General features: G+C 41.0%; 1 protein-coding gene across 3 annotated transcripts in view; it reads left to right on the top strand.

Moving 5' to 3' along the window:
• TMEM259 (transmembrane protein 259) overlaps window positions 1-20016 on the top strand; it is a 139917-nt gene that overhangs the window by 106903 nt on the left and 12998 nt on the right. For 2 of the 3 annotated variants that reach the window (XM_073685467.1, XM_073685457.1), the window contains exons 8-11: window positions 13095-13152; window positions 13257-13340; window positions 13417-13549; window positions 14383-14482. In XM_073685467.1, the coding sequence (XP_073541568.1) occupies window positions 13095-13152; window positions 13257-13340; window positions 13417-13549; window positions 14383-14482 (375 nt within the window). Of the gene's footprint in view, window positions 1-13094; window positions 13153-13256; window positions 13341-13416; window positions 13554-14382; window positions 14483-20016 lie in introns of those variants that run through there. The other variant, XM_073685477.1, reaches the window with a different exon arrangement.

The raw sequence follows: 20016 nt of genomic DNA on the forward strand, positions 1-20016 counted from the left end.
TACCTCTTCTGATACATCCCATTACCCTGTTTGCCTTTACAGCAGCCGCCTGACTTTGGGCACTCCAATTTAGTTTACTATCAATTAAGATGCCAAAGTCCTTCTCCATCTCTGAATTCCCCAATGATTTCCCATTCAGTGAGTACTGGTGACTTCCATTTTTCCTTCCCATATGTATGACCTTACATTTCTCCTCGTTAAACCTCATTTGCCATTTAATGCTCCACCTACCCAGCTTATCCAAATCCCTCTGTAGGTCTGCACTGTCCTCTTTTGTATTAATTGTTTTACATAACTTTGTGTCATCTGCAAATATTGATATTTTACTATTTATCCCGTTGACTATGTCGTTAATAAAGATATTAAATAACATTGGGCCTAGTACAGACCCCTGTGGTACCCCACTAGTGACGCTTACCCAATCTGAGTATATTCCATTTATAACCACCCTCTGCCTTCTATCCTTTAGCCAGTTAGCTACCCACTTGCAGACATTTTCCCCCAGCCCCATCATTCTCATTTTGTATACCAACCTATTATGTGGCACGCTATCGAACGCTTTTGAGAAGTCGAGATACACGACATCCACTGGTTCCCCCTGATCTACTCGAGAGCTAACCTCCTCGTAGAAGTCAATCAGGTTTGTTTGGCAGGAGCGATTCCTCATGAATTCATGTTGGTTCGGGATTAAAAGATTATTAGCATCAAGATGCTCCGTAATTGCCTCTTTAATGAAGCTTTCAAAAATTTTGCCCACAACGGACGTCGGACTCACCGGCCGATAGTTTCCGGCGTCACTTTTTGCTCCCTTTTTGAATATTGGCACTACATTCGCCTGTCGCCAATCAAGTGGCACAGACCCAGTCTCAACAGAGTCCTTAAATATAAGATATAAGGGTCTGTCTATCACATTACATAGTTCCCTTAGTACCCGTGGGTGTATGCCATCAGGTCCTGGTGATTTGTTTATTTTAATGTTACTGAGGCGTTTCTGTACCTCAGCTTGGGTTAGATTTGTCATACATAGTGGAGGATTAAGTTTGTCACTTCTCATTTCTCCTGTTAGTTCTTTTTCCTTTGTGAAAGTTGACGAAAAAAATGTATTTAATAGATTAGCTTTATCCTCATCTTTCTCTATGATTTTGCCTTCATCACTTTTTATCGGTCCAATATTATTCGATTTAATCCTTTTACTATTTATATACGTAAAGAACAGTTTGGGATTTGATCTACTATCCCTAGCAATACGTCTCTCTGTTTCCTCCTTTGCTATTTTTATTTGTTTTTTGCAGGTTCTCGTTTTTTCCTTGTAACACATTAGTGCCTCCTTGCTGTTTTCCTGTTTTAATCTCTTGAATGCCTCTTTTTTGCTATTTAACGCCCCTTTTACGTTCTTGTTCAACCATATTGGTTTCCTCTTATTTCTGGCCCTTTTATTCCCATACGGTATATACCTCTCGCACTGAGTATTCAGAATTCTTTTGAAGGTTTCCCATTTACTATTCGTATTTCCTTGATTAAGAACTTTGTCCCAGTCTATAAGTTAAAGGTTTTCTTTCAGCTGATCAAACTTCGCCCTCCTAAAGTTTAATGTTTTAGTTGTTCCCTTATTGATAACCCTACTGAAAGGCATTTTGAAATTGATAATATTATGATCGCTATTACCTAGGTGCCCCCCTATCTGTACCTCAGTTATTCTATCAGGCCTATTAGTCAATATTAAGTCCAACACGGCCTTCCCTCTCGTTGGTTCCTGCACTAGTTGGGAGAGATAATTATCCTTGATATTTGTCAAGAACCTTTTTCCTTTCTGCGATCTACAGGTTTCTGTTTCCCAGTCAATATCCGGGTAGTTGAAGTCCCCCATTACAATCACCTCATTATGTTTTGCTACTTTGTCTATTTGTCCTAATAGCAGTTTCTCATTCTCCTCTGTTATATTGGGTGGCTTAATAATAATAATAATAATAATAATAGTTTATTTTTATAGCGCCAACATATTCCGCAGCACTTTACAAATTTTAGGTGGCTTATAGCAGACCCCCAGTAATATTTTATTATTATTTTTTGTCCCCTCTATCTCTACCCACATGGACTCGACCCCCTCTTCTCCCTCTCCTATATCTTCCCTTAGTCTGGGCTTTAGACGTGACTTTACATATAAGCAGACTCCTCCGCCCTTCCCCTGTTTCCGGTCCCTTCTAAATAAACTATAATCTGTTAAATTTACCGCCCAGTCGTAGCTATCGTCTAGCCAAGTCTCTGTTATACCTACGATGTCATACCTCTCCTCCGATATAAGCGCCTGCAGCTCATCCGCCTTATTGGTCAGGCTTCTTGCGTTGGTCAGCATGCAAGATAAAACTTTGGGGTTATTTAGCATCCTATTCTTCTCTAACGATCTAACTGTACTATCCCCACCCCCCTCTCCACCCTCATTATATTCACTTCTCCCCTTCCCCCTTGCTTGCCTCACATCCCACCTATTTCCTTGGTTTCCCCCCCCCGTCTCTAGTTTAAAAACTCCTCCAACCTATTAGCCATCTTCTTCCCCAGCACCGCTGCACCCTCCCCATTGAGGTGCAGCCCGTCCCTACGGTAGAGCCTGTAGCCGACCGCGAAGTCGGCCCAGTTCTCCATGAACCCAAACCCTTCTGCCTTGCACCAACTCTTTAGCCACTTATTCACCTCCCTAACCTCCCGTTGGCGCTCCTGTGTGGCTCGCGGGATTGGTAGTATTTCTGAGAAAACTACCTTGGAGGTCCTTGCCCTAAGCTTCCTACCTAGATCCCTGAAATCATTTTTAAGGACCCTCCATCTACCACTCACTTTGTCATTGGTGCCAATGTGGACCATGACCGCTGGGTCTTCGCCAGCCCCACCCAGTAACCTGTCAACCCGATCCGCGATGTGCCGGACTCGAGCGCCAGGGAGGCAGCACACCGTTCGGCGATCCCGGTCTTTGTGACAGATTGCCCTGTCTGTCCCCCTAATAATAGAGTCACCCACTACCAGGACCTGTCTAGCCTGCCCTACACTTCCCCCCTCCCCCTCATTACTGGAGCATACACTCCCCCGGCGGTCAGAGGATCTGTCGTGCTCCAATAATGCCGGTTCTGAACCAGCCTTCCTATACTTCTTCCCTCTATCCCTTCTAACGGTTACCCAGCTCCCTGCCTGTTCAGCCTGCGCTTCCCCACTAAGCTCCACCCCCAGTGTTGACCCATTGAGTGTCTGCTCGGTGAGCAGCAAACTCCGTTCCATGTTGTCAATGCTCCTCAGTACCGCTATCTGGGCACTTAGATCCAGGATTTGGGCTTCCAAGTGCACGATATGCTCACATCTCTCGCAGCAGTATGGATCCCTGAGCGGTAGCTCAGGGAATGCATACATTGCGCAAGATGTACACTGCACGGCTCCGGCCAACATGGACGTCATTCTAAATATGGGGATACAGTCAGTATATATGTACAAGTACAAAACACAATTATTTATATATAGGTGTATGGACGGGGATCAATTAGGGATGTGCAAGTGTATCGATTAGATATCGGCGCGGGATCAGTTAAGTATGGACGGGGGATCAATTAAGTATCAATTAAGTATGGACGGGGGATCAGCTGAGTGGGTCAGGTGGATTAATTAAGTATGGACGGTGTGTCAATTAACTATGGACTGGGATCAATAAGTATGAACTGGGGAAATAATTAATTGTGGACTAGGGAATCAATCAATTAATTATGGACAGGGGGTTTAATTAAATAGGATGGGGGGTAAAGCAAATAAATAGGTATGGACGGTGGGTCAATTAACTAAGGACTGGGGATCAATAAGTATCAATAATATCAATAAATATGGACTGGGGAAATAATTAATTGTGGTCTGGGGAATCAATCAATTAATTATGGACAGGGGTTAATTAAATATGGTGGGGGATAAGGCAAATAGATAGGGACTGGGGATGAGTAAAAGTGGACAAGGGGAATCTATTAAATAGGACAAGGGGGATCACTCAATTATGGGCTGGGGGGGTCAATCATTTAAATGTGGTCAGGGGGATCACTTTAATATGGACGGGGGGTGGTCGGGGATCAATTAAATGAGGACGGGGGGGTCAATTTAATGTGGTCAGAGGGATCAGTTAAATATGGAGGGGGGTGTTCAGGGGAATCAATTTAAATATGGACGGGGGTGATCAATTAAATATGGACTAGGGAATACAATACAATTACAATACAGATACAAATACAATACAGTACAGTACACACTTGGGTTCAGTAGGGCCGCTTATCGCGGCCTCCTGCCCCTCACTCACCTCCTCTAGGGACGCTGCACGCTATCACAGCGCGCTTGTCCCTCCGGTCGCCTCTTACCGGTCCTCCTGATCACCTCCTGGTCACCACCACCTGGCACCCTCCGCTGGCCGGCACTGCACGCTGCCACAGCGCTCTCTTGCGCTCGTCCCTCCGGTCGCCTCCTACTGGTCCTCCCGGTCCGCTCGGTCACCTCCGCCTGGCTCTCCTCCCTTCCATATATGTCCCTGTCAGAAGTAACGGCCCATCTCGCACATCCTTCCTGGTCGCCAACCCAACTGTGAATCTCCGATCTGACATCTCTGGAGCTACTGCGACATCCTGTCACTGGCGCACACGTCTGAGAACCGTGTTGCCGCAACCTGTTCCCGTTCTGTCGACCGACGTCACCCGGGTGAGGAACCTTGTCTGGTGTCGGTCGGGTTTTTGGGGCTCTACCGTCGACGGCTGGGCGGATACGCGGCACCTTTCTTCCTTACAGGAGCTCCAGACACTGCTGTTACTCCTCCCTTCCATCTCTTCAGCGGCAGAATCATCTCAGAATTTGCTGTTGTTCTCCTCAGCTTGTCTCCCTGACAACGTAGCACCCAGAGTACTGATCAAACTGCTCCCCTCTGCCACGCCTCCATGCTGTTCTGGTTCCACAGTGCCTGTCTTGTCTCCTTACACATGTACCGTGGATGTCGAAGGGGTTAGGGACATAAAGATTCAAAGTTTGAAAATTGCTAATTTTTTTTATTATTATTTATTTTTTTGCAAATTTAAGATTTTTATAAATGAACACTAATCTTGTCAACCTAATTTTACCATTAATATAAAGTACAATAGGTCACACAAAATATCACAATTATTGAGATTAGAAAAAGTGTTCCAAAGTTATTAACACATAAAGTGACGTCAGATTTTAAGTGATATGTCTGGAAGGTGAAAACTGACTTAAGCAGTAAGGGGTTAATAGTGCTTGACACTAATAGTTTAACATATAAAATACATACACAGCCACGCTCCTGCTGTAACTTCAAGCAGTTTAATCCCTGGTATGTCATTGTCAATAGTGACAGGAGCACATAAAAATTTTGATAGACTGAAAATACTCCCTCAGTCAGCCCAATGGCACCCATGCAGCACAGATGCAAGCAGTTGATGGGTTGTTCTGCTGATGTTGCCTGCCATCGCGTATTATCGCCACCTCCATAATGACATGTACTTTAACACTGTCATTATTTATCCCGCATATTGACCGATGCATAAAAAAAATATATAAAAAAAAAAACCATTGCCAGAATTTAAGTTTTTGTTTATCCCGCCTCAGGAAAAAAGACTAAAAAGTAGTCCAAAAGTTGTACATATATCAAAATGGTAGTAGCTTAAGCCTTAAAAATCAATGTATTTTATACATCATAAACAAACATTATTAAAAAAAATAACAATGATTTACAAGGATAATTATCTGGACCACAAAATGAGGACACTATCTGCTCTTACTGGTGTCCTGGTACTTTGTATTTGCAATCAGGTAAGAGGTGGTTGTACAGGATCATGTAAAATGGCCACAAATTGACATGGCCTCTAGGTGAGGTACCTGCTAGACCGGTTCGGTGTGATGTGTAAGGGCATTTGACATGTCATAGCCACTTTGGTAGAAAAGCCCTTTTATGGTTTGGTTTGCAACTTTTACTACCATGATAGTCATATAGCTTGGAGAGTCTCCCAACTTGTATATTATGCCTGTTGGCATTAATCAGAATTATGTCAAAAGTTTTACATTGGTAAACCTTTGCTTAGTCTGTTTTGAAAAGTATAGGCATACAGGTGCTTTTTTTATGAACTGCCTGGTTCATGGTTCCTTCTAAGGTAGGATAGTATTATCGCATCTAAACAAATTGGCAGAAAAATTACATTACAAAATTATGCTGACAGACTTTCTTTAAAGTAAAGACATGGCTGTAATAGCACAGTAATACTGATTACAATGATATCTTTGGTGAAGAAATCTGCTTTGCTGTTCTTTTGTAATTCGCGTTTAAAGTCTTCTAGTCTGTGTTTCCCGACCCCTCCAACTCCTTCCAGTCCTTGAATGACCTGCCTCCTCTGTATGAATTCTCAGCAGTGACCAGTCATTCAAAGACTTCAAGTAGGCGGGGGGGTCGAGGAATCACAGACAGGGAGGAGAAAACCTAATTAGTAAAAAATGTCAAACACTGATTACTCTGTTCTATATATTTTCAGATGTTTTAGAGCTGTTATGATATGACTTATTTCTTAATGATTTTGACCTCCACTTCCTGAACTCAAATCTGACAATGAAAATTTTTAGTTAGCTCTTGTTTCTAAGATACCAAAGTTTTCCTTTTACTGCTACATACAGTATAATTAATGCAGAAAAGTTTCAATACTTTGAAACATTATTATTTTTGCAAATATATAAAGATTCAGAATATTTTGTTATGCCAATTTTCTGATCTTTATTTAGAGGAAACTTTTCAACAATTCAAGTAACTAAAACCTGTCTAAACACTTGCGTATTATAAACCGTTGCTGAAATTGCACAACAAAATTTGGTCCTCATTCAGTGACTTCTCTTTTTTGCTTGTCTCTTGTACTCCTGCATTGGATCATCTCCTACAATTGTCTAACAGTAATCTGCAAGCATTGATGGATTCCATTTTCCTTCTTATCGTTTTTCCATAACTGCAATTTCTGGATCAAATCTACAACCGTGCTCGTCGCTGTTAGTTTAGTGGAAAGAAGTCTGGGTGTAAATGTAAGAAATTAATCTTTAAGGACATGTTATAGTCAAGATTCTTATCTTTTGAGGAGATTTTCTACCAACTCATCATAGTTATCTGCTCTTTAGTTTCGCCAAAAAATGAGTTTCTACTAATGCGAATGCTACCCATGCAGCTTTTTCCTTGTCCTGCAACAAACAAAGAAACTGTTTATCTTGAAGCTTTCAAATCTGAGGTGCAATAAAGACTCCTTCCTTTTATCTTTGTTTCACTCAACCTTGGAAATTTATGAATGAGATTCTTGAATGCTTTTGCATTTTTATCCATTGCCTTTACACAGTTCTTCATTAGGTCCAACTTGATATGCAATGATGGTAACAAAATCTTATGAGTCAACAAATGCAGGATCTTTTTACTCCTTGGCTGAAGTGAACGTTAGAGAGGCCAGTCTTTATTGTAGTGATGTTCTTTTGCACGACTATCCCACTCACACAGAAAGCAGCAGTACTTTGTGTATCCACCCTTGAGACCGAGTAAGAGGGCAACCACCTTTTAAGTCACCACAGAGGGGCCGCAAATGTTGGTCCTGGTTCAGTTACCTCAACAGCTGTTTCATGTAGTCATAGGTTTCTTTAATGTGGACTGCATAACCGACTGGAATTGAAGGTAGCGCATTGCCATTATGCAGCAGGACTGTTTTTAGGCTTGTTTTGGACGAATCAATGAAGAGCCTCTATTCCTCTGGATTATGACTTCTCTTCGTAGCTTCCATTAAATTGTTGATGTTGCATGCCACAAGATTGCCCTCCATGAAGAAGTATTGGGCAAGATCTAATCCAAACATACCCGTTGTGTTCCAGCCTACACCAGTGGAATATCCTCCCTAAGAGCTCAGCTTTACTCCTGGGCAGATCCAAATCTGTAGCAAGATCTTTCAGTTCAGTTTGTGTTATAAGGTTTAGTTCAGTTAAGGTTGCTGAGAGGAAGATGCTTCCTTTTCTTCCTCATTTGACTTTACTGAAAATGTTTCTGTTGCTTTTGGAGCAGACAGTTCTTTGTGGTATTGGGCGTATTGCAGATGGAATGTTTGGATACTGGAAAGCACACTTATCCGTTGAAACTTCTTTCCCAATGGGGGCGGCACCAAGCAGAAATGGCAATTGGTAGTGTGATTGGTTAGATCTCCAGATCATTGGGACTGCAAAAGGCATAGAATCCCTCTTCCCATGCAACCACTGGGTAGGATGTGATGCACAGCTATTGCAGCATATGTGTGGAGCCCAATAATTGTCCTGATCTCCTAATCTGCAGCCAAAATAAGGTTGTAGGCTTTCCTTATCATGGTCAAGTTTCACCTTTGTTTTTGCTACATATGCGGATAAGTCCCTTTTGCGTCACAATTTGCTTTGAAAAAAGATAAGAAATCCTAAAACTCTATACCTTAGCATTTATAAAAGTAGGTGATGCAACTGTAATTAGGATTACATTATCTGAGTGGAGTTGGCTTTTTTTGATTGGTCACCCTACAATGATAGAATACTGAAGTCTCAATAGACTAAAGCCCCCGTCTCACATAGCGAGATCGCTGCTGTGTCACGGTTTTGGTGACGCAACAGCGACCTCACCAGCGATGTTGCTATGTGTGACACTTTGCAATGATCAGGCCCCTGCTGTGAGGTCGCTGATCGCTGCAAAGTGTCCTGGACCATTTTTTGGTCGTTGCCCTCCCGCTGGTCAGCACACATCGCTGTGTGTGACCAGCGGGAGCAGCGATCAGGCTGGTAACTATGGTAAACTTTGCACCTAGTAACCCGCTGTTTATCATGGTTACGAGCCTGCTAAAGTGAGCTGTAACCTCCCGCTCACCGTAGCAGAGTGGTAACCATGATAAACAACGGGTTACTAGGAGCGCGTGTGCTCTTAGTAACCTGATGTTTACCATAGTTACCAGCCTGCTCCTGCTTCAGCAGGTTCTTAACCAGGAGCAGGACATCGTGGAAAGATGTCATTTTAGTACACTTATGAAGGTCCTATTTGACCGAAACGTTTGTATTCTGTACTATTATTCATAAAAACCAAGAAAATTAATTGAGTCGGAGTGCTGGGTTTTGTTATACATTGATACTCTGCTTGGCACCGTACCCGTGCACCAACCTATACCAGGGGTGCCATAGTTTATTTACAATTTTCTGGACACTACGCTGACAGACACAGCAAACCTTCTTGCCACAGCTCGCATTGATGTGCCATCCTGGATCAGCTGCACTACCTGAGCAACTTCTGTGGGTTGTAGAGTCCGTCTCATGCTACCACGAGTGTGAAAGCACAACCAACATTCAAAAGTGACCAAAACATCAGCCAGAAAGCATTGGTACTGAGATGTGGTCTGTGGTCCCCACCTGCAGAACCACTCCTTTATTGAGGGTGTCTTGATAATTGCCAATAATTTCCATCTATTGTCTATTCCATTTGCACAGCATGTGAAATTGATTGTCAATCAGTGTTGCTTCCTAAGTGGACAGTTTGATTTCACAGAAGTTTGATTTACTTGAAGTTATATTCTGTTGTTTAAGTGTTCCCTTTATTTTTTGAGCAGTGTGTGTATGTATGTGTATGTATATGTATGTATATGTATATTTATAAGCCCACACATAGCTAAGAAATAACCGTTTAGTTTTTTTTTAGTTTTTATTAGATAAATCAATAGTACACGTAAAAAGAATAAACTTTTGTATTCTATCTTATCTGAGAAATCTGCTTCTTTCTCCGCCGAGAATGATCACTCATCTTTTTAACATTTTCGATTCACAGGTAAAATTTGTCTTTAATGAATACAGATAACGTATTTTGCGAATTATAAGACACACCCCAAATTTTGGGGCGCAAAATAGGATAAAATGTTTTTTAAAATAAAATGGTGCGCCTTATAATCCATTTTACCTGAGGGGGGGGACGGCGGTGGTGGAGCGGGGGCAACAGGTACCAGGGTCACAGATACAGGAGGTTGGCAGCAGGAGTCGGGCAATGCTGCGGGCCCCGTTATCTCATAAGGGCCACTGAATCAGGATGACTTGGGCGGTGGTGGCGGCAGGAGTGGGGCGATGCTGTGGGCCCCGTCCTCAGAAGAAGTCAGCGGAGAGTGTAGGTACCCTCTCCCGTACAAAGCACTGTGGTGGGCTTAGGGAAAATGGCCGCCGGAGCATGCGCAGATCGAGACCTAGTTTCCCAAGACCTCAATCTGCGCATGCTCCAGAGGCCATTTTCCTGAAGCCCACCGCAGGGCTATGTACGGGAGAGGGAACCTTGACTCACAGCCGAATTCTTTTGAGAGGACGGGGCCTGCAGCATCACCCCACTCCTGCCACCACCACCACCCAAGTCATCCTAAATCAGCGACCCTGCTGAGGACGGGGCCCGCAGCATCGTCTGATTCCTGCCGCTGCCAACCTCCTGTATCTGTCACCACGCTCCACTGACTTCGCTCTCAGGTAAAATACAGTACCTTCGCATTATAAGACGCACCCCTCTTTTCCTCCCAAATTTTGGGGGAAAAAGTGCGTCTTATAATCCAAAAAATACGGTATTTACATTACTGAGAGAGAATCTAACACTGTCTTCTTCTAACTAACAAGATGAGCTAGAAGCAGAGCTCTTACCACCTCCTCCCTCCACTATAGAATCTTACCAGTAGTGACAGGAAATGACAGTCTTCACTGAATACAGATTTTACCGGTGAACGATCATTCATGAAAGAGAAAAAAGTAGATTTTTCTGATAACATAAAAAAATGTGTAATTTATCTTAACATGTATTCATGATATGTGAAATTTAATACGGTTACTTTTTAACCTTTCAGACAAGCATTTTTGTATCCCTATGGATGGTGCCAAGCAGCAGGTTGTGCACTCTTGCCTTAGACTAATAGGCAGTCATAATATGGTATTCAATTGCACTTTCTGCCTTCTGAACTTATCATTCATAAAAAAAGTGTATTAGAGCTGTACTTTTTTTCCAGTAAAATATGTTCAGTGGGGTGGAGAAAGACGCAAATTTCTCTGATTAAAATATATTAACAAAATATCTTATTTTTGCTGTTTTTGTTTTATGCAAAGTTATTTGAAGAGACATTCACCATTTCTTAAAGAGTTATGCGAATCTCCAAAGTGCTAATATTTACAACTTCTCTTTAAAAAAAAAATATCAAGGGAAAAGTAAAGTTATGAAAAGCTCTTGAAATGTAACAGAGATGGAAAAAAAATTGCTTGTTAGTACTATAGAGTCAAAGGGGTATCTTTTCAGGGACTGCCTTTTCCGGTCACTGGCACCCACCAAATGACTAGAGTTGAGCAAAAATATTTGTATGACCCTCGTCCAGAGGTCACATTTGAAGTCTATGGACTGCTGGACCAGAGCCCTATGAACTTCCTCCTACCTGCCGACACACCTGATTAGTAGACCCAGTGCAACGTTATCATTGTGATGCGATGCACATATGTCGCCAGCCTATTAATCAGAAGAGGTACCGGATATGCTGGGGGGTAGGATGAGCTTCACAGGACTCAGGCCCTGCAAATTATTTGCTCAAATCTAAAAAAAAGTAATTTTATTTGGGCACGCTGCTGCCAGTTCAGCAGTTATTTAGATATGTGGACTTCAGTGTTATACACGGATGGAATAAGTCCTTACGAACAGCTTTCTGTCATAACTCATGAAAAGGGGTACCAACAGAATAGGGCACATACTGTGGTTGTCTTCACGAAACAACCCCTTTAACTAAGGGAACAGTTACTTTTTTACATGCTATGATGTTTGAATAACTTAAACATTATATGTTAAGTAATAGGATGTAGCTGACAATATTCTATATATGTTCAGAATTAGGTATCTTGGATTCCCTATACCAAATATTACATTTTGTTGAAGGATCAGAAACTATTCAGTGACACAAATGGTATCTGGATACTAGGACAATCTTTTTAACTTTTATGAAGTGTATACTTGGCATACAGAGGGTGAAATAACTATTGAACACGTCACCAATTTTCTAAGTAAATATATTTCTAAAGCTGCTATTGACATGAAATTCTCACCAGATGTCGGTAACAACCCATCCAATCCACACAAAGAAATCACATCATAGATGTCCATAAATTAATTTGTGTAATAATGAGAAATATCACGGGGAAAAGTATTGAACACCTGAAAAAAGGGAGGTGCAAAAAGCCATGTAAAGTCATGACACCAGCTAAAATCTGAGTAATTAGAATGTAATTCTGCCACTTGGTGAAAAATATCATCTGGTTCAACTGATGGCCTAAAAAAGGTGTCTCATTACCAAGGTGCCACACAAGAAACATCTCATGATGGGCAAAACCTGTGAGTTGTCTCAAGACCTTCGCAACCTTATTTCAAAACATACTGATGGAATTGGATACAGAAGAATTTCTAAACTACTGAAGTTTCCAGTGAGCACTGTTGGGGCCATAATTCGGAAGTGGAAAGAACATCATTGCACTATAAACCAGCCCATCCTTGTAAGAGTTCAGAGAAAGGAGTAAAAAGAATGATCATAAGAGATGTTCACGAGTCAGTGGTGACCTACAGAGAAATGGCGGGGACCGTGACGCCAGCAGTGATGGGGTGCAGGGCTCACGTGTTATAACAACCTCACGTGAACCCTGGGAACGCAAGTGCAGACACCGCTGAAACGGCGCCGGCACAGGAGGTGAGTATATGTTTTATTTTTTTAAACGGAGCCAAACATGAGGAATGAAAAGGGGTTGTCCAAGCGGTGGACAACCACTTTAATTCATAGACTTCTATGGTGTGATTTTTTTGCCTGTGTGGATTGGATGGGTTGTTAACAACATCTGCTGAGAATTTCATGTCAATAGCACCTTTTAGAAATATATTTGCTTAGAAAATTGGCGATGTGTTCAATACTTATTTCACCCGCTATATTTACAATGCATTTTTAAAATGTTTTTTTTTTTTTTTCCATACTTGTTTTTCTATGTCAAGTGATAAGCCTGTTTTACTTCCTATCCTATAGACTCTCTCGGTCTCTATGCTCTTGAGGTATTCTCACCATCAAATATTTGTTTTTATTGGTAAGTGAGCATGTTCTTGATATGAATTAAATTTTAATCATTTGTCTTTAAGACGTGTCTCTCATGTTTTCTTTACGTTTTTTCACTACCCCCTCCTTCTACAGTGGATTTGCTGCAAATGTTGGAGATGAATATGAGCATTGCTTTTCCTGCTGCACCACTGCTTACTGTGATCCTGGCACTTGTAGGTAAGTTAGCTGCCCAAAAGCTGAAAGACTTGTTTTAAAGTGTATTTTTATTACTTTAGTTTCTCTGCTTTCACAGGAATGGAAGCCATTATGTCAGAGTTTTTCAATGATACAACTACTGCCTTCTACATAATCCTCATAGTATGGCTTGCTGATCAGTATGATGCCATCTGCTGCCACACAAACACCAGCAAGAGGCACTGGCTAAGGTGAGTTGCAATGATAGCTTTTTTGGATTCATTTTGGAATTTTACAGTGCTTAATTTAAAAAATGAAAAAAAGTGGAAACATTTTTTTTTTTTCATTTTATGATATTCTTAAATGATTACACCCTGAGCTGTCTCCAGACGTTTTAAGTGGATTTACAGAAACAATATAGTACAGTTATGCTCAACAGTCTGCATTGCCATGAAAGGCTAAGATTGGACTAACTCTGAAAAAATGGTTAATTGGTTCTCTCTTAAGGGAGTTTTCTGGTCGGAGAAGAAATCTGTATCATGGCAGTATGCAATGCGTACATTTCCCTTTATTCCCTGAAAGGGTTCTCCTCCGGATTCTCTGACTTCTCCTTTGAGAGAAGCCGGGTGAGACTAGCTGGCTGGTGGCCAGAAATATGCTAATTGCTTACATACCATCACATCACCAACCACCCGTATGGGAAATACAGAGGAATCGTTACTGTGTGTCCATCACACACTGTTCTGATTCAGCAGTCTGCAGTCACATAGAGTAACGGCAGACTTTTCTTCTTAGACTGGAAAACCTCTTTAAGTGCATTTTAGTCTTCAATTCCATGTTTTCGCACCATGATACTGCGACTCGGGTTCCTAATTTTTAATGCAAGTTATTACCGTATATTGGTGCTTTAACAGAATCCTGAGGAACTATTCAGCTACATTCACACATAAAAAGGTTACATTTATTAATGCACCTGTATATGTAATATACCAAGACACTAGTAGATTGAATAGTCCAAACCGTTTTCATTATCTGATTTATTGTGATTTTTTTTTTTTTTTGGCATTGCTCCTTTTCCATCCAGATTCTTCTACCTTTATCACTTTGCATTCTATGCCTACCACTATCGCTTCAATGGTCAGTACAGCAGCCTGGCTCTGGTCACGTCCTGGCTCTTCATCCAGGTAATGATCTTTATTTTATTTTTTTTCTTTTGCATTTTCATCAGAAGGGGATAAGAGACATACTTCTATAATGTTATGGTGGGCAGACTCAGAAAGTAGATAACCATTCAAGGCTGCCCGAGTATAACAGCTGATAATTGCATACAACCTAGAGACATCCACAGTCCATATGTTGGATGTGCAGAAAACATGTTTGGCCTGTTTTACACTGTGTGTGCTTGGATTGGACTGCCCAGTCCATCCGCAGGTTTTCCTGACCTGAGCTAACTGCCTCATTTAGGATTATGAGAATGTCTGCTCAAGTCAGGAGAGCCGGCGGTAAGGCCAGGTATTCCTATCTGATCAGTCATCTGAAACCAGCCTATGGAATTTTAACTGCTGCGATTGGAACTAGCTTAGTCAAACAGCGGAATTTAAAGAGAAGCTATCGTCAAGAAATTACCTCTTGTTTAAATCAGGATTTTGTGTTTAAATGTATTTTGTTTCTTATTTTTGAATGTGTATATATATCTACCATATTTTTCGGACTATAAGACGCTCCCGACCATAAGATGCACCTAGGTTTTAGAGGAGTAAAATAGAAAAAAAATTTAAGCACAAATTGTGGTCCTGATGCACTATTAAAGGAGAGGAGGTCTGTTGCTGACACTTATAGGGGTAATGTCCCCAAATTCTGTTAATATCGCCCATCCTGGTGTATATATGCCCCCCCCCCCTTCCTATTATGCGTGGCCCCCATCCCCATCTTGGTATGCATGACACCCCTCCATCCTGGTATGCAGGCTGTGGAGTCGGTAGGTAAGCCAAGCAATCCGACGACTCAATTTCCATGACACAGATTCCGACTCCACGACCCTGACTCCCTCCATACATGACTCATGTTAAAGTGATTAATTTACTGTAGCACAGATTAATCTCAGCTAAAAGTCTAGACCCTTAGATCAGGAATAGGACAGACATTTATAGGACATTTCATAACTTTCCCAAATTCTTATGAAATATTTTCCCCACAAACTGCATTGAACTACTGTACCCTATTTATTATATATTTTAGGAGTTTGAGTTGGTCCATTTTATACCGACTCTGGCTCCACCAAAATGGGCACCGACTCCACGACTCCGACTCCACAGCCCTGCTGGTATGCATGGCACCCCCTCCATTCCCATCAATTTGCACACAAAAAAAAAATAAATAAACACTTCTACTCGCCTTTCTTCCCTCTGCTCCAGTGCTGCATCCTCATCTGCTGCCAGCACTTATCTCACTGTTTGAGCCGCGCATAACATCATTGCCATGCGCCCTCACAATAGTCCAGCAGGAAGCTGTGGCTACACTGTGCGCGCTATTAAGGAGATTCAATATTCATTGCTCTCCATGTGCTCCCCATATTGTGTCAAGCAACTCCATGACCAATAGACAACGGCAGAAGGGTCTTACCTGGGCCAAAGAGAAAAAGACCTGGACTGATGCTCAGTGGTCCAAGGTGGTGTTTTCAGATGAAAGTAAATTTTGCATTTCATTTGGAAATCAAGGTCCCAGGAGTCTGGAGGAAGAGTGGGGAGGCCACAATCCAAGCTGCTTGAAGTCTAGTGTGAAGTTTCCACAATCAGTGATGGTTTGGGGAGCCATGTCATCTGCTGGTGTAGGTCCACTGTGTTTTATCAAGACCAAAGTCAGCGCAGCCGTCTACCAGGACATTTTAGAGCACTTCATGCTTCCCTCTGCCGACAAGCTTTTTGGGGATGGAAATGTCATTCTCCAGCAGGACTTGGCACCTGTCCACACTGCCAAAAGTACCAATACCAGGTTTAAAAACAACAGTATCACTGTGCTTGATTGGCCAGCAAACTCTCCTGACCTTAAGCCCATAGAGAATCTATGGGGTATTGTCAAGAGGAAGATGAGAGACACCAGACCCAACAATGCAGACGAGCTGAAGGCTGCTATCAAAGCAAAGTGGGCTTCCATAACACCTCAGCAGTGCCACAGGCTGATCGCCTCCATGCCACGCCGCATTGATGCAGTAATTGATGCAAAAGGAGCCCCGACCAAGTATTGAGTGCATTTACTGAACATACATTTCAGTAGGCCAACATATCGGATTTTAAAAACATTTTTCAAGCTATTGTTATAAAGTATTCTAATTTACTGAGATAATGACTTTTGTGTTTTCATTGGCTATAAGCCATAATCATCAACATTAACAGAAATAAACACTTGTCATTAGAAACAGAGTGATCTATTTCTCTATATAATGAGTTTCACTTTTTGCATTGAAGAACTGAAATAAATTAACTTTTTGATATTCTAATTTAGTGAGTGCACCTGTATGTCCATATTAAGTTGTGAAATAATGAAAAATGCACAGGGAAAAAGTATTGAATACTGAAATTTATTTCATACTTCTTACATAAGCCTTTGTTGGTGATGTCGCATGTATTGCTCAGGTGTGATTTTGGCCCATTCTTACATACAAACACTCTTCAAATCCTGAAGGTTCCGTGGGCTCCTTCTATGAACTCTGAGCTTTAGTTCCTTCCATAAAATTTCTACATGTACAGTGTCCATTTTAGGACATGATCTGATATCAAAATCAAACATCAGAATGATGTCAGTTTGAGGCTAAATACCCACTCTGTCTAGTGACTCTGTCTAGTGACTCTGTCTAGTGACTCTGTCTAGTGACTCTGTCTACTCAGCTATAAACTCAGTTGAAGAAACCTAGGAGTTCTATTTGGTTATATGATTTTCAGTGCAAACCTGTCTGAAAGTCATTGGGACTTATGCACAGACTGCAAGCAAGCCAAATTCAAATGATGTTTGATTCTGATGTGTGACTTTCTTCAAACATCAGAATCACAATGACTTTTAGTCACCCTGAGTATTTTCATGGTTGATCTCATAAGACAAGAAAAGCTATCAGTTATTGTTACTTGACTGGATAGCACAATGGTAAGGCATCAGCCTCTGAAACTACAGTGTCAAGGTTCAAATCTCAATAGAAATAGGAATATTGTTATTTTTTTTAAATTATGCCTATTTAGCACGCAAACTACAGGGGTGTTTTACTTTTAATATCTGACACTGTCATCCTGACGTGTTAAGAGTTTCAGACACGCTGTCTATTTGCATGGTAAATTACATAGCCAAACTAATTTACTACATATCGATTTCCAAGTGACTGTACATTTGCATCATTTGATAAAGGGGTCTAATGATAACATTTCTTTATTGTAAATTTTTCTTTCCATCCACCCAAGACCTGGCTGCAAACCAAAACTTTGTGACAGATGCCTTACCATTAAACTATAGGTTCATTATTTGATTATTTAGGTAATGAGATATAATAATAATAATTACATAGCAAAAGTAAATTGGGAGTTTGCAGCCAGTTCTTGGGTGGATGGAAAGAAAAATTTACAATAAAGAAATTTTATCATTAGACCCCTTAAAGAAATTATGCAAATGTACAGTCAATTAGAAATAGATATGTAGTAAATTCGTGCCTCCCAATTTACTTTGGCTATGTAATTTTCCATGCAAATAGTGTGTCTGAAACGCTTAACACGTAAGGATGGCTATCAGAATGTCCGATATTAAAAGTAAAACACCCCTGTAGTTTGTGTGCTAAACAGGCATAATTAAAAAAAAAATAACATTCCTATTTCTATTGGGATTTGATCCTTGACATCTGTAGTGTCAGAGGCTGATGCCTTACCATTGTGCTATCCAGTCAAGTGATAGTAACTAGGGGCTTTTCTTGTCTTATGAGATCAACCATGAAAATACTCAGGGTGACTAAAAGTTATTCTGATTCTGATGTTTGAAGAAAGTCACATATCAGAATCACACATCAAAATCAAACATCATTTGAATTTGGCTTGCTTGCAGTCTGTGCATAAGTCCCAATGAGTTTCAATCAGGTTTGCACTGAAAATCATATAACCAAATAGAACTCCTAGGTTTCTGTACCTGAGTTTATAGCTCAGTGGTTAGTGCACTGGCTTCTGGACATAGAATTTTGGGTTCAAGTCCCATCAGCAAACAGTGACTTTTTTTTATTATTACAGTTGTAAAAGTCACTTGTCAGACAGGGTATTTAGCCTCAAACTGACATCATTCTGATGTTTGATTTTGATAATCTGATCATGTCCTAAAATGGACACTGTATACTGGGTTCAGCTCAGGTGATCGGCTGGGCCATGCTAACAGCTTTTATTTTCTTTCTCTGAAAGCAATGGAAAGTTTTCTTGGCTGTGTGTCAGGGATCATTGTCTTGCTGAAATGTCCACCCTCGTTTCATCTTCATTATCCTGGGAGGTGGCAGCAGATTTTTATCAAGAGTGTCTCGGTACATTTTCCATTCATCCTTCCTTCAATCATATGACGTTTGTCATTGTCGTATGCTGAAAAATAACCATGATGTTCCCACCTCCAAACTTGACTGTTGGTGTGGTGTTTTAACATAGTGTGTATTATGGCATCCAAAGAGTTCAATTTTGGTCTCATCTTACCACCTATATTCTCCCAGTATTTCACAGGCTTGTCTAAATGTCGTTGAGCTAACTTTAAATGCGCTTCAACATGATTTTTGCTCAGCAATGGAGTCTTGCATGGTGAGCGTGCATACAAGCCATGGAGGTTGAGAGCATTTCGTATTGGTTTTTTTGAAACAATGGTACCTGCTGATTGCAGGTCTTTCTGTAGCTGTCCACAGATGGTCCTCGGCTCTTGGACAGCTCTTATGATTCTTTTCACTCCTTTATCTGAAAACTTACGGGGGGAAAAATGGCCGATTTATGGGGAAATTGTTTATTCCACGTCTGGATTATGGCCCCAACAGTGCTCACTGGCACCTTCAGTGATTTAGAAATTCTTCTGTAATCAATGCCATCAGTATGTTTTGCAACAATAATGTTGCGAAGGTATTGAGGCAGCTCATTGGTTTTTACCCATCATGAGATGTTTCTTGTGTGGCACCTTGGTAATGAGACACCGTTTTATAGGCCATCAGTTGAACCAGCTGATATTATTTTCCACTAAGTGGCAGAATTGCTTTGTAATTACTGATAGATTTCAACTGGTATCATGACTTCACATGGCTTATTGCATCTATTTCTTTGTGTTCAATCATTTTTCCCTGTGTCATTTCTCATTATTACACACAACTTAATATATAGACATCTGTTTTGATTTGTTTGCCTAGTGTGGATTGGATGGGTTGTTACCAACAACTGGTGAGAATGTCATCTCAATAGCACCTTTAGAAAATCGGTGACGTGTTCAATACTTAGTTCACCCACTATGTATGTATGTATGTGTAAAATGTATATCTGGAAATGTGTGTATGTACAGTGGTGAACAAAAGTTTTGTATTATTTTTTTTTTTTTTTTAAAGTGTGATTACTTCTGTTTGGTGGTTGTGATGCCATGTCCGTGGTGATGAATTGAAAGTGCATGAAGTTGTCATCATGTAAGACCTTAATTTTAGCCAAAATGCTTTTGAATATCCGTATGGTCATTTAACCCCTTT

The sequence above is a fragment of the Phyllobates terribilis genome, unplaced genomic scaffold (genome assembly GCF_046119375.1).
Source record: "Phyllobates terribilis strain yellow unplaced genomic scaffold, ASM4611937v1 Scaffold_1__5_contigs__length_1240528914, whole genome shotgun sequence".
Lineage (NCBI taxonomy): Eukaryota > Metazoa > Chordata > Amphibia > Anura > Dendrobatidae > Phyllobates > Phyllobates terribilis.